At 45.6% G+C, this 16,418-nt stretch overlaps 1 protein-coding gene across 1 annotated transcript; it reads left to right on the forward strand.

Moving 5' to 3' along the window:
• The first annotated feature begins 6,324 nt into the window (after positions 1-6,324).
• Positions 6,325-8,091, forward strand: LOC125384362 (mucin-2-like). Its single transcript, XM_048403387.1, has one exon. It carries the CDS (start codon positions 6,325-6,327, stop codon positions 8,089-8,091), a length of 1,767 nt encoding a protein of 588 aa, XP_048259344.1.
• Positions 8,092-16,418: the final 8,327 nt, after the last annotated feature.

Raw genomic sequence — 16,418 nt, forward strand, 5'->3', positions numbered from 1 at the left:
TCTTAATCACCAACCACCCCACACCCACCCACACACTCACTCTCATCCATCTACCCACAAGCTCAAACGCTCACCCACCCGCTCACTCATCCACCCCCACACACACACTCACCAATCCGTTCATCCACTCATTCACCCATCAAACTCACACAATTACTCACAAAAGCATTTTCGGTAATTCGTCATGTTTGTGATGTCTTCTGATACGACTCTCCGTTGATTCTAAGGCCAATATATACAAGTACTGCACCTGGTTGTTTACGTGCGATGATACTGCCCCTTTACCTGCCTGCGTGATGAGTCACCGCAACACTGTATTGATCGTCCTAATATAAGTAATACCTACACACAACGCCAGCTGCCCAACTCTCTCCACTATCGATCTCAGATAGGAAAACATTCCCTCCATCACGCTGATGGCAAGAGGACGTCAACGTATGACCTTCTATGCAGATCAAATACTGTTTCTGTTACAATTAAAGCTTAATTTGTGTTCGCGATTCTTTTCTGCAACTGCAGCATATTTAACAGAAAATATTTTACTCCTTGAACTTCCACATAATGAGGTAAATAAGACCTGTTGTCAGGTCTGAGAACTATACAATCGCACTATTTCCATGTTTGCCTTGTGCTAATGGCAGTGTTGGGACCGCTTGCACAAAGGGTCTTTGTGCTACAGCCATTGTAAATATAAGTCAAAGTATAAGCGTTACAATAGTCTTAGCGCTAACATTGTTTTGTGCACGTGGGCCCAGGTATGTTCAGAAGGGTGTTGTATGTGAGTGAGTGAGGGTGTTACGTCATTCTTTAGCAAATTGCAAGACATAAGAGGCCAGGGGACATCAAGAATGAGCGTCGCATATAGCAGTCTTGTGGAAAACGAACCCAGGTTTTCGGTATGACGAGCCAAAGCTTTAACCGAGAACTTCTAACCCCCAACCGACTGGTTTTGTAATTTACTTGGAATTGTGATACAAAATTAGTGCTTACGTTGAACTTAGATATTTAACTACTGACACATATTTATCAGCATTGCTCAAACTTCTTCACATGAGTGTAAAACTGTGCCATTCGTTGCTGAAATGTTATCCTCATCATACAGACGACTGGTGTGCCCTAAAACCGACGTCGTATTTCGATTATCACATTTTGAAGAAATGGCTCGTAAAACTATAAAGCATGTCTATGAATATGTTCTTATATTGCATGTTTGTGACATCTAGTCGTCAATAAGCCAATGCATGACACATTTATGACATGCTTGAAACGTGGGAGGTCAAATGCAATTAACGATTTTATCTGGTGCAGTTGAGTCTATTTGAAGACGTATGTACTCGCTGGTTGCTGTTGATGAAGAAAAGTTCAGTTGCTATTCTGCTTGGGTAACGGCAGTTTTGTTTCATATCGGCATCTACAATTTCATGTTGTTTTCTGTTTCTTGTTGAAAAAACGTCCCTGTCAAAACAAAGACTAGTTTTGATCCACCGATACACAGCCTGTGGGTCAATGTACGGCTAAATGTGTCATGTTTTGTTGAAAGTAACCTGAGAGCTTATCACAACCAATCGATTGCCGAGAATCAATTTGCTTCGGGACTGCTCTCTTCAACAAGTGAGTTGATTGGCTAATTGCCATTCAAAGGAACCACAGAGCATGCCCCGGATGTAAACAGGAGCACGGCGTCTGTGGAAAGGCAAACACATGGCCGGCCGGTCAGCACGTTCCGGCTCCTGCGGACCAGCTGGCGTTTCCGTTTCGTGAGGTGCTGGATGCAGTGGTCACGTTCTCCCCCTCCCTAATAGAGCGCCGAGTCTCCTCCCGACCTACTTACTGCAAATGTACTTGGTGCATTTAGTTGCATCTGCATTGGGTTCCTAAATACACAGCTACAGACTGATCTATTCTAGTCATGCAGCGAGTGAGTTTGGTTTACGCTGCTTGCAACACTATTTCCTGCATATTCCACAGTGCGACACAGGGAAGACAAATAATAACAATCATAATCATAATCATAATCATCATCATCAAAGTCGCACAGGTTGTATATGTATATCACTTTATTGTAGTTTGTTTGTTGTTTAATGCCGCACTCAGTAATATTACAGCTATGTGTCTGGACCAGACAAACTAGTGATTGATATTATGAGCAAAGATTCACGTTGAAGGGGTATGTGTCAGCCAAGACACTGCGTCTAACCTCGTCATCCATTAAGGCGCCTCGTACGACAACATGGTTTCTGGGCACTTATTCTAACCTTGGGTTATACATGTAAACCACAAGCACGGGAACAAAGTGGCAACCGGAACCACTATAGGCGGATCCTGGTGCAAAAGAGGGACTTAACTATGCACAGCGACCGTAGGTGTTATTTTATCACTGGGACCTTACATGACTTGACGGAGTGTGAATTAATGTTACTTCAGATTTAAATGACCGTCAGTATTTTCGGCATCAGTCACAGTCTCTACTTACGACATATAAAGGATATTTTTTCCCAAGAAAACTTTTATGATACAACTAATTATAAATGAGGATCTCTTGGCTCTACTCATCTTTTGGCCCCACAAGGCAGCGTTTCAACCTTGTTGATCTGTGGCCTTGGTCGTTACCTTGCTCTTTGGCCTCCAGATGGCCCTTTGGTCAAAAGTAACTTGTCCTAACCTGAAAAGGTCTTGGTCATGAACTGCTATAAATCTCGTTGATGTAACACCCGAGTTATATCGCAGGAGGCTGTTGAAGTCACCTCTGTACAGTTATGGAGTCGGTGGGAATGATTGTTTGTTTGTTTTTAACGCCGCACTCAGCAAGTGTCCATCTATATGACGACGGTGTGTAAATAATCGAGTCTGGACAAGACAATCCAGTAATTGATATCATGAACATCGATCCACGCTATTGGGATCGATGACATGCATCAGCCAAGTCAGCGAGTCTGACCACCCGATCCCGTTAATCGCCTCTTACGACAAACATAGTCGCCTTTTACGACAAGCATGGGTTGCTGAAGACCTATTCTACCCCAGATCTTAACGGGCCTTAGATATCCTAGACAAGTCTAGACGGACCTCTACAACACTAGAGCAGGTTGGGTAATGCAAGAAGGCGAAAGAATGTAAATGCATTTCTGAACAATGTACGACCAATATTTTAGTAGTCTGGGGATCGCTGAAGACCTACTCTAACCCAGATCTTCACATTGTGAAGGTAGGAATGAGACCAAGATACACCAGGTATGCACGCACGTATATCTCCAGGATCCTTATCATAAACCTTTCATCGTAATATTGTCCCCACTGGAACCATGAGAACAGACATCGGAGAAACTTACAGCTTGTCATCACCAAGTGACCATGCCCTTTGACCATGGCATTTGATTTTGGCTTATTATCAAGGTCGAGTTCCCTAGCCCTACACAATGTGACATTAAACCCCCAATGTGTTCCCAGGCCGTTTATTTTCCTAGTTTCTACTGTTTAGAGATAGTAATTGAACCACAGCGTTAACCAAGGAATAACATCCTAAATATGAAGACATCTCACATTTTGGCAACCAATAATTATAGCACGGTATCCAGCTTGTATTTCTTACACACCATCCCCTGATAATGTTTTTTTGTGTTGTTGTTGATGTTGTTGTTTAACGCCGTATTCAGGGACATTCCAGTTATATTACGGCAATCTGTAAATAGGGACCAGACAATCCAGTGATTGATATCATGAGCATCGATCCACTCGTTTGGGATACCATGACATGCATCAACCAAATAAGCGAGCCTGACCTCCCGATCCCGTTAGTTCTCCCTAACGACAAGCATGGGTTGCCGAAGACCTATTCTAACCCGGATCTTCACGGGTCTCCCCTAATAATATGAGGACTAGATCACCAATGGCCTTATTGTTTCAAATACAAAAGAAAATTATGAGTAATTTCGGTAAAACGGGTGAATCAGTGCAGTTAATATAAATTGCTCCACATTAGATAGGGATATTTCTATCTTTCCATGACACACAAATCTGATTCTCTATATGTTAAGTAGGGGCGGTCGGGTAGCCTAGTCGTTAAAGCGTTCGCTCGTCACGCCGAAGAACCGGCTTCGATTCCCCACATGGGTACAATGTGTGAAGCCTATTTCTGGTGTCCCCCGCCGTGATATTGCTGGAATATTGCTAAAAGCGGCGTAAAACCATACTCACTCACTCACTATATGTTAAGTATATGTTTAAATAGAGAGACATATATGAATATCCCTATCACACGTTGAGTAGTATAACAGCAACACAGACGGGCGTTGCCACTGACTGACTTTACCGTGGTGTGATCGAACTCGGTCCTTTTCGTGACGAGCCAACACGACTATCTACTAATATATCCCAATGCACTTTACCAAGAGGCCGCCAGTGTTCACAGTTATATGGGCAATTTTAACAAGGGAAGTCGCGTTAACGATTATGCGTACATCTATATATACGACAGGTGGTCGTTTGTGATACTACTGCCTAAACATATGTTGTAGTCAATACATCAACTTGCGACACAATGCCAGGTAGCCTACATAACTATATATATAAGTAATATCACTATATGGGAAATGAGTCAAATACCAATACTGACACAACAAAAGCCTATTTTATGAATAATGACGCAGGTTCCCTCAGACAATAACACCTAAAGCTAATCGTGTCTGCGGGGGCGGCGGGGTTAGGTGCTTGTGTAAAGCGTCCGCTCGTCACGCCGACATTCCGAGTTCGATTCCCCAGATGGGTATAATGTTTAAAGCCGATTCGAGGTGTGCATGGTAGTGATAGAGCTTGCGTATATCTAAGAAATGGCGTACAATCACAATCGCTCCTGGATGCGTGCCTACGTGATACTGCAGTTGCTGAGTTAGAAAACAGTGATGCTGCTGCAACGTATGAGCAAACAGTGTTAGTTTTGATAGAAGTATGATTTACAATGCACGGTCTGGTATGGAATCCTAGTAGGGACATTGTCGCGTTGCCGCCGTTACAAAAAACAAGCAAAGAGTGTCAAAATTAAGCACATTGCGACACCGCGACACTTATGCCATTTGTCGCGTAGTCGCGTTGTCGCAATTTGGTAAAATAAACAAATATTATTGTTGCGTTGTCGCGCGTTGAATAAGTTTTATATTTTGTTTTACCAAAGTGCGACAACGCGACTAATGGCATAAATGTCGATTGGTCAATTTTGACTCTTTATGCTTGTTTTTGTTAGACGACAATTCGACAACGCCCCCCCCCCCCCCCCCCCCCCCCAAACGATTTTAAATTTGAACGACACGGTAAACCGAACATTGAATATGAATGTCTCATTATCCCGTATCCTCATTAAATCTGTTGGCTGAACTTGATGTATTACTGAACTGGTTTACGAACAGACATACGGATATGATGGAATGCTGTTGTTGTCATGCAAGTGGTCAACTTCATATTCTAAATAAATAACACCATTGCCATAACATTAGGGAATTTATATCAAACATGTAAATTTTCAAAAAGAAAATGATTCAACGTTCTGGGTTTCTAAATATATCTCGGTTGAGCATGTCCCTGAATTCAGTTACAAAGGTCTCTCCATGGATGTAGGGGGACTGTGTGAAGGTACAAGCCGCAAGACGATAGTTATACTTAATCAAGTGAAACTTATTCAGGGCCCCTGCTTGTCGTGCGAGTGTTGCCTGGAACAATAAATGTATCCGTGCCCATGATTTTAGAGATTGGTCTATTACCACGATTCGCATAGCCTCCGTGAAGATCCCGGTTAGAATAGTCCTTCAACAACCCATGCTTGTCATCAACGGCGAGTATGCTTATCGAAAGAGGCGACTAACGGGATCGGGTGGTCAGACTCGCTGCTTGGTTGATGCATGTTATCGTATCCCAATTGCATGGATCGATGCTCTTGTTGTCAATTACTGGATTGTCTGGTCCAGACTCGAGTATTTACAGACCGGCGTCATACAGCTGGAATATTGCACCGTGATTACCCCTAGGACTGAGGAGGAGCCGCAGGTAGGGTCGGCGGCGTCGTCGTCGAGCTCATACCACTCACCACGTCTCAACCACCAGCTTCTATCGTTGCTCCGAATTAAATCGATATAAATCAATTTATTTTTCAACTTCAGGAGGAAAGCCTGGTTAGGTTGTATTCCTCATCGGCCTTGAAATAAAGATTAGAGTGATTCATATTTTTGAACTGACTTATGGAAGATAGTAATTTACTTACTTAAATGTAACTTTGAAAACGCCGCCTCGCCTGTCACAACGCCACAAGGTCTTGCTGGTCACATCTCTCCCAATAAAATGTCTCCCCATCACAACGTCTCCCCGCCACAAAGTCTCCCCATTACAACGTCTCCACGCCACAACGTCTCCCTGTCACAAAGTCTCCCGACACACAACGTCTCCCAACACACAACGTCTCCCTGTCACAACGTCTCCCCATTACAACGTCTTCCCGCCACGTCTCCCCGCCACAACGTCTCCCTGCCACAAAGTCTCCCTGTCACAACGTCACCCGACACACAACGTCTCCCTGTCACAACGTCTCCCCTTACAACGTCTTCCCGCCACGTCTCCCCGCCACAACGTCTCCCTGTCACAAAGTCTCCCTGTCACAACGTCTCCCGACACACAACGTCTCCCTGTCACAACGTCTCCCCATTACAACGTCTTCCCGCCACGTCTCCCCGCCACAACGTCTCCCTGTCACAAAGTCTCCACGCCACAACGTCTCCCTGTCACAACGTCTTCCCATTACAACGTCTTCCCGCCACGTCTCCCCGCCACAACGTCTCCCTGTCACAACGTCTCCCCGCCACAACGTCTCCCTGTCACAACGTCTCCCCGCCACAAAGTCTCCCCACCACAACGTCTCCACATCACAACGTCTTGCTGGTCACATCACTCCCTATTACAACGTCTCCCCGTCACATGGCCTCCCTGTTACAACGTCTCCCCGTCACAACGTGTCCCTGTCACATAGTCTCCACGCCACAACGTTTCCCTGTTCCAACGTCTCCACACCACAACGTCTCCCTGTTCCAACGTCTCCCTGTCACATCGTCTCCCCGTCACATGGCCTCCCTGTCACAACGTCTCCCCGTCACATGGCCTCCCTGTCACAACGTCTCCGCGCCACGTTTCCGTGTCACACCGTCTCCCCGTCACATGGCCTCCCTGTCACAACGTCTCCCCGTCACATGGCCTCCGTGTCACAACGTCTCCCCGGCACAACGTCTCCCCGGCACATGGCCTCCCTGTCACAACGTCTCCCCGTCACATGGCCTCCCTGTCACAACGTCTCCCCGTCACATGGCCTCCCTGTCACAACGTCTCCCCGGCACATGGCCTCCCTGTCACAACGTCTCCCCGGCACATGGCCTCCGTGTCACAACGTCTCCCTGTCACAACGTCTCCCCGTCACATGGCCTCCCTGTCACAACGTCTCCCCGTCACATGGCCTCCCTGTCACAACGTCTCCCCGTCACATGGCCTCCCTGTCACAACGTCTCCCCGTCACATGGCCTCCCTGTCACAACGTCTCCCCGGCACATGGCCTCCCTGTCACAACGTCTCCCCGTCACATGGCCTCCCTGTCACAACGTCTCCCCGTCACATGGCCTCCCTGTCACATCGTCTCCCCGTCACATGGCCTCCCTGTCACAACGTCTCCCCGTCACATGGCCTCCCTGTCACATCGTCTCCCCGTCACATGGCCTCCCTGTCACAACGTCTCCCCGTCACATGGCCTCCCTGTCACAACGTCTCCCTGTCACAACGTCTCCCTGTTACATCGTCTCCCCGTCACATGACCTCCCTGTCACAACGTCTCCCCGTCACATGGCCTCCCTGTCACAACGTCTCCCCGTCACATGGCCTCCCTGTCACAACGTCTCCCTGTCACAACGTCTCCCTGTTACATCGTCTCCCCGTCACATGACCTCCCTGTCACAACGTCTCCCCGTCACATGGCCTCCCTGTCACAACGTCTCCCCGTCACATGGCCTCCCTGTCACAACGTCTCCCTGTCACAACGTCTCCCTGTTACATCGTCTCCCCGTCACATGACCTCCCTGTCACAACGTCTCCCCGTCACATGGCCTCCCTGTCACAACGTCTCCCCGTCACATGGCCTCCCTGTCACAACGTCTCCCTGTCACAACGTCTCCCTGTTACATCGTCTCCCCGTCACATGACCTCCCTGTCACAACGTCTCCCCGTCACATGGCCTCCCTGTCACAACGTCTCCCCGTCACATGGCCTCCCTGTCACAACGTCTCCCCGTCACATGGCCTCCCTGTCACATCGTCTCCCCGTCACATGGCCTCCCTGTCACAACGTCTCCCCGTCACATGGCCTCCCTGTCACAACGTCTCCCTGTCATAACGTCTCCCCGTCACAACGTCTCCCCGTCACATGGCCTCCAAGCCACAACGTCTCCCTGTCACATCGTCTCCCTGTCACAACGTCTCCACGCCACAACGTCTCCTTCTCACATCGTCTCTCTGTCACATTGTCCCCCCGTCACATCGCCCCCTGTCAAAACGTCTCCCCGTCACAACGTCTCCAAGTCACATCGTCTCCATGTCACATAGTCTCCTTCTCACATCGTCTCTGTCACAACGTCTCCCTGTCACGTCTCCCCACCACAACGTCTCCCCATCACAACGTCTCCACGCCACAACGTCTCCCCGCTACAACGTCTCCCCATCACAACGTCTCGCCATCTCCCGGGTTACAACCGTCTCCGTGCCTCAATGTATCGCTGTTAAATGCGTCGTGCTGGTTACAATGTCCCTGACAACAACGTCTCACTGGTCACGTCATCACGTCACAGGTCTCTGTGGTCACCAGAGGACGTGTATCAGGTCTCTGTGTCATCAACCATTCTAAAGAGAACGTTTACTGTGCCGCTTTAATAGGCTCGGTATATCTATTTCTCTTTGTAGCCTGTATATTCTCCTCCTGCTAAGTGGGTCGTGTGTTTAGGGATCTGATCCTACTTCGGTCATTGTTACCACACCTTATGAGGTCTGTCAGAGTTGCGAGAGACATGATTGATGACCCTTGCGATCTTGACCAGCCCCACCCCCACAATTAATGGCTCGTGATGTATGACGATATACAGGGGATTACGGGGATCTCCTTGTTTTGTACGGGGTATTAGACACTGTCAAACCCTAGAAAGACGAAACAGTAACCGCAATGAGAGCCGAACGTGGTATTACAATAGCCTCGAACTGTATATCAGTCCATCATTACACGGCCTTATTGACGGTGAATCTTCCACTTCCCGCTGGGTGGAGCGTAGTGAAGATATGGCATCCCTTCCTGGAGTTCAACGCTACGTTCGTGGAATGTTAAAAATAAATTAATAAAAGTGCCAAGAAGAAAAAAACAGCTTTATTAACCTCTTTTTACGTGGCCGCCCTCATTTGATTAGCAGGGAATGGATACCCCAGAAGTTAATCCCCCAGGGAGCGAGGTGGGAAACAGAGAGGCACGTGGCACATTGAAGACAGCAAACCTGCGCAGGAAGAAACTTCAACAACTTGCTCTTTACATGTGAGTTTTTAAGGAAATGAGGACTGCAGATATACTGCATGTTCAGAAAACGCCTCTTCCTACTCTATGAGGACATTTTTTGCTGTCTAATCAAGTTTTTTAACTGTTATGGCGCCTAAAAGTGAGTTAGTTTGAGAATGTCGCTTTGAATCGTATCACATTCACATTATCGTGTCAGCTTAATGTGTAAGGAAAGACCCTAGGGACGTATAATCCAAAAAGAGCAACACAAAACAAAACAAAAAACCAGATCCATTCGTTCAGAAAGTTTCCCAAGCCTGTGTAGATCCGGATTAGAAATGGTCTTCATCAACCCATGCTTGATGCAAGAGGCGACTAACGAGATCGGGTGGTGAGGTTCGCTAACTTGGTTGATGCATGTCATCGGATACACAGAACACTGACTCCGAGTCCTTGTTTAGCCCCTTAATGCCGAGACCTAGGCAGGGTAGCAACAAGTACCATCTTTTAACGTCTTCTGGTATGACGCGACCATGGATCGACCCCTGGAACTCCGGGCGGACGCTCTACCACTAGACCACGAAGGCGGTCAAACGTAAAACTAAAACTGGCGGTGAAAACAATTTTAATGGATCACCGACATTCAGCGACGTCACCAGGAAAGTTATAATTATGTTTATGGAGAAGGGAGTTGGGCGGACTCGGAGAAGCTCGGAAACGTTCGTAAACATATTACAGATGAAAAGGAAGTGATATTCACTTCAGCAGGTTCACATATTCTTCCTGTTTCGTGAAATGGCATGTGTAAGTAACAGATAATATGTGTAAATGATACTGCTGTTGCCTAAGTCAGAGCATGCCACGTTCAGCGTTAGGTATTGACGGTATGTGTCGGCGTAGTTCAAGGTCGAGTAGGTGATGGTGTGAATATACGGTTCTCACAACGTGTAGTGCTTCCCACGACATGTATACCTCCCGTAGTAGTATCATGTCACATTGTTGTGAGTTCGAATCCCAGAGGGACGGTGGGGTAGCCTAGTGGTTAAAGTGTTCGCTCGGCACGCCGAAGCCCCGGGTTCGATTCCCCATATTGGTATAATATGTGAAGCCCATTTCTTGTGTTCCCCACCGTGATATTGCTGGAATATTGAAAGAAAACGGTAAAAACCTCACTCTCTCGCTCACTCACTCACTCACTCACTCACTCACTCGAATCCCAGATTGCCCAGATTATAATCCTTGGTTTGTCAGCGCCATACATTAATCCGAGCCGCCGACTAAAGGCTTTCAAACTCATTAAGCTGGCACGCCCTGATTTTACTGAAATACTCACTCGCTCACTCAAAGGAATACATATTATTCAAACAGTAACAATCAATCAGTGCATTAATACAAATATGTATCAGTGGCAAACTATATCTTAATGACCTAGGACCTGCTGAAAAAAATAGGTTTATCTCCCATACAACCCCGGAAACAAAAACGATAGATGAAAAGTCCCAAGCAAGTCTACAGTACTTTGGCAACTCAAGAGTTCTTAAGTTTCTCAAAATGGACTCAGTTTCTGGGATCGTTTCTATTTTATGATATGTTAAAGAGAATTTAACAACAACAAAATATTTTCGTTTCAGAGACTAAATGTCGGTCTACATAAGTACTGGAGATATGTACACTCTCGCTCGCAGTAATGCACGGTGTACCTGGCTGATACAAGGAAATGATGTACCCCATCTCAGCGTCATCAACATTCTCCTGTCTGGCCTACACTAGCAGCTCCTGCAGACACCGCCTGCACGTGGGAAGTTGGGTGCACTGCTTACTGGGCCCGTTATTCACCATTGTTTGTAGGTTTTATCTTAGGATTATTCCTATGTTTTTCCAGGCAGGCTTTGTCCAGAAGAAACATACCGTTCAACTTTTTCCACGTTGAGGCACCCGAGTCCCTGACGTCGTTCGGGGAAACACGGACCGCAGTTGCCCTATCTCCGTGCATGCATCTCGATTGGACCCGGCCTTCAGCAAGGTCTTCAGTAACCCATGCTTGCCATATAAGGCGACTATGCTTGTCGTGAGAGGCGACTAACGGGATCGGGTGGTCAGGCTCGCTGACTTTGTTGATGCATGTCATCGTATCCCAATTGTGTGGATCGATGCTCATGATGTCAATCACTGGACTGTCTGGTCCAGACTCGATTATTTACAGACCGCCATCATATAGCTGGAATATTGCTGAGTGCAGCGTTAAACAACAAACAAACATTTCGGCAGTTTAGCTCCATGGGCGCTACACTGTACAGTTCTAGGTCAATAATAGATGTAGATATTTCCAAAAGAAACATGAAAATATGAAATATATGAAAATCAAGAAAGAGTGTTGCTTAACCTTTTTCCGTGTGTATCAGGACTTCGTATTTAGGCCCACGCGGAATTATGCTCATTGGCCTAAAAACGGAAAATATTACCGTATATTGGCCCATAAGATTAAATTCGGATATTAAGTTTGGAGTGATCTTCCTCAACGTATTCCCCCATCTCCCTTCGGAAGTTAATACGTCGCGATGCACTGCACACGGCAAATCTTAATGTACATTCAACAGTAAGCACAGGTGGAGCCCCGGGCTTAAGTTCGGATAAACCATTTTAAATGGGAAAGTGTTTTTTTCCGTAATTAAGCCGGGGCTTAAATACGGGAAGTCCCGGTATATACCGCACTGTGTGTAACGTCTGCACCATCAATATCTGTTGACAGTCTCTAAGTTCTATTCAGTTACACCGCCAACAGCTGTCTGTTGTGTCCACCTTACGTCCATCCCTGTGGAGTAACAAACCTCTCAAATCCATACACTTGTACATTACCTTCACAATTATTCAATTTCTCACTTTCAGTATTTTTTTCCGTTAACCTCAAATCTGACGTAGGGGCAGCTTAAAATATAGATCGGGTGTCACAATGTCCGCTGAGTGTGATACTACGTGGATTGAATGCAAACAGAGAAGACAATCCCTTAATTTGACCTGGCCGGCCTAGTGTATTATCACACCCTGTTCACATGGAACCATTATACCATCAACCCTAACATTGGTTAACCTGTCCGACACAAGACCTATGAAGATCCGGGTTAGAAAAGGTCTTCAGCAGCCCATACTTGCCGTAAAAGGCGACTATGCTTGTCGTAAGAGGAAACTAACGGGATCGGGTGGTCAGGCTCGCTGACTTTGTTGATGCATGTCATCGTATCCCAATTGCGTGGATCGATGCTCGTGATGTCAATCATTGGATTGTCTGGTCAAGACTATTTTCAGACCGCCGTTATATAGCTAGAATATTGCTGAGTGCGGCGTAAAACAACTTCACTTTGTACATACATCATGCGATTGTGTTGCGAAGTGAATTGTTACCTTGACTTTGTATCTTATATATGCCGATATATAATATGTTATGTAACTCCGTTGTATATGGGCATTTGGCCTTCCGTGCAATAAAAGAAGTGACTTGAATCAGACACCACATAATATTATATGGTCTCTGATTGAATGGATTGGATTGTCTGGGCCGGACTCGATTATTTATCTGCCGTCATATACCTGGAATATTGCTGAGTGCGGCGTTAAACAACAAACAAACAAACAATCAAAACCTGCCCGGAACCGCACTGATAAAGCCATGGTATAGTTGAATACGACGTTAAGCACTCTCCAACGTTTACCCCTCCCGTCTATCACACCAGCCTGTTTGCTGGGCCCGTTACGTCACTGCAGTGACTCGGTGTCTATCATCAAGCTCTATTGTTTACAATACCGTCGACTACTCCCTTCCTACCCTACTGTTTACCGCATGGCTGCAGGGACGATTCCAGCCCCGTCAAGGACATTGCTGTCATACGTCACATCGACCAGCTGATGCAAGTATGGAAACACTGCAGGGACAGACAGTATGTGCCAAGCAGGAGGTGGTGCAAGTCGATGGCTGTGTGTACATCCTCTGTTGATGTTCTTGCACCTCTGTTAGCCCCGTGTATCTTTGTGGCAATACCCTGTTGACAGTCACAGGCTCTTGTCTGACGCCCGTCTCCGATTGAGGGTCCCCACGCGCTCAGCACATGCCACTCCCCTTAAGTCCCCTTAATCGCTCAAGTTCCGCTTCTGGGTCGCCATGGTACTGCAGACGCCTCTAAAAAACATCACTTAAATTTTTAAACGTCCAACAGAGGACTGAAATAGACCTGTAGCATTATGTTTATCCTTCGTGTTGAGCATGCTCTGCATGAATAGGTTTTAATGTTTTATGGCACTTATCGTGTGTTTTAACGCGCTTTGAATCGCACGTTCGGGTCTCGCTAAATACTTATGTGGTAATTATCGAGTAGTTGGTGCAGATCGTATTGATGGAAATGTTTCAAGTGTTTATAATTACCACATTACGACTGCACCACGTTGCCAATAGACACACTGCGTGTCTTGATACGGTAACGCAATGTAATCTTTCTTTTATAAGTGAGTGAGTTGGGTTTAACGCCTCTTTGAGCAGTATTCCTGTTATATCATGGCGTGTCAGCTTAAATTAATGTGGGAGGAAAGGAAAGATGTATGTCTCAGATGTTTACTACGTTGTTGAAAGACACGACCAATGGTATGGTGCTGAAAATAACAGAAACATAATCGGTGCGAACCGGGATTCGAACCCACGATCATAGATTTCTAGTGTGCCCAAAGGACGCAACTCTGCACAGCGAATTACTGCGCCTTAGACGTTTTGACCACCCGTGCACCCTTGTTTCATGAGTATTCATATTCTTCATTTAGCCCGTGGTACAATTGAAGGTCCACAGAAGGCAGTTTGGCCAAATTCGATTCATTCGTATTAAACTTATCTCGGTTTGACATTAGAATATTAAACTTAGATAATATGGGGTGGACACGAAACTGTTCTTTAATATACTGTTGTCAAAGGTTATCATATGCGTAACACATTAACAAGAAATGATATTCGTGCTCCACATAGCCCATGTTACATATTTTACAAAACCTCTGTTCTTTGGATTGTTATTGAATCTACAGGTTTCCAAATGTAACAAATGTCTAATTTATCTAAATTTACAACTGACAAATAATATTCAACACAGAGCTACTAACAATTGCTGAATGGCAGTCTTGTTTATAAGCCGATTTCGATTTCAAACGTGTAGCAAATTAAGAATTAAACAATTTCGGTAATTATACCTATTACAATACCGTACTTCCTCTAAAGGACTCCCTCAAATGCGTCTATTTCTTCATGGCCCAATCTTATGCGGTTTTAGCCGACCTGACATGCAGTTCAGAACCGTCGTCTAAGAAAGTCATATCGGTGTCCTTTGGAGCTGAAACAATGCCGATGCAACGTTACACTTTAACACAGTCTCTCACTCTTATCTTCACCTTTAGTTTGTAGATGCCGATGTCTATTGGGGGATAGACGGTACTCTCGAGGGATGCATCTGGTCAGGTTACATTTTGTTCAATGCTTTTCCGTTCGAAAACCAGTAGACGTCCTCTCTTTATTATCTTTTCCTGTCGTGGGGATTCTGGGCTAGAATTGGTCCCCAGCAACCGATGCCAGTGGAAAGAGGAGACGAACTGGATCTGGTGGTCAGGTCCGATGACGTGGTTGATGCATGTCGTCGTACCCCGGATGTGGCTCGTTGCTCACAATATCAATCACTGGGTTGTCTGGTCCAGGCTCGATTATTACAGGCAGTCGTCATACAGCTGGAATACTGCTAAACCGGCGTTAAACCAACTCACTTTTTATGAGGATTCATAATTTTTTCAACGTATTTGGGTTCCAAGTTATGGAATGGGCGTATACATAACTGCATGGTCGAGGGTGAATGAGGAAGAGTATGTGTGTTTTAAGGAAAACACCAATAAAAAACTGGATATAGAGATCGAAGGAATAGTGATAGTTAATTCTATGAGTGACTATTTTAGAAGAACTGAAATCCTTCCATAAAAAGTTTCTCGTTTAGCATAGCGATTCCATTAGAAACATAGTGCAAAAATTCTGTATTGAAATTTTGGAATATACATAAATGGTCAGACAAATGGCTGGTGTCTTACAGATAGCTCGTGGCGTTAGGCTAATGTTGAAAAGCATTCATTGTATGCGTTCAGTAGTAGACAAGAGCATCAACTTGTATTGTGCGTTATAATTACATACGATATCTAAACGCCATTTTCTTGTATGTTGTAACTCATACCATTTACTGCAAACGGAAACAACGTCTTCCATGTGATATGTTGTGTAACTCAAGGACAGCCGCCCCTGTCTGCATTATAAGCCATCTGCAAGACACCCACCCCTTAACGTCGGTATTTATGTGTACCTTACACCCACAGTGTGCACCAGCCCTGCTATCTCAAACATTCCCCTTCCTGACGCACAGACCGTCCTGTGAAGGGACACGTCACGTGTTAGGATGCCTCTATCTCCACTCAAATATGCATCATTAAACTAGGTTAGCGTTAATGGAAAGTGGTCACGACACAACTTTCTTGAACAATTGACTTGCCTTTGCTTGTGTTTGTGATCGGTGCCACCGTTGGGCAGAATGCATTCACCTTTACGAAACGCCTGGTATCATCACTATTTGATAGTGATTCATAAACATTTCATGATATACATGGATAGTGATCGTACAATGACATTTTTTATGATTATAGAAAGGGTTTTGTCGGGGTTTTTTAAAGTCCCATCATTATCTTCACACGGTGAAAGATACATTTCAATACTCTTTTTTACATCAGAAATTTCAAATTGCAGCGCATTATCACAGAAGTGTACACCAATTGGTCCACAAAGCCAGTCCGAGTTTTCGACCAAAACCTCA

Source organism: Haliotis rufescens, unplaced genomic scaffold (genome assembly GCF_023055435.1).
Source record: "Haliotis rufescens isolate VD_foot unplaced genomic scaffold, xgHalRufe1.0.p SCAF_3, whole genome shotgun sequence".
NCBI lineage: Eukaryota > Metazoa > Mollusca > Gastropoda > Lepetellida > Haliotidae > Haliotis > Haliotis rufescens.

What these genes read in the sequence shown, in the direction of transcription:
- LOC125384362 (XM_048403387.1), top strand. Translation starts at nt 6,325, where the DNA reads ATGTCTCCCCATCACAACGTCTCCCCGCCACAAAGTCTCCCCATTACA.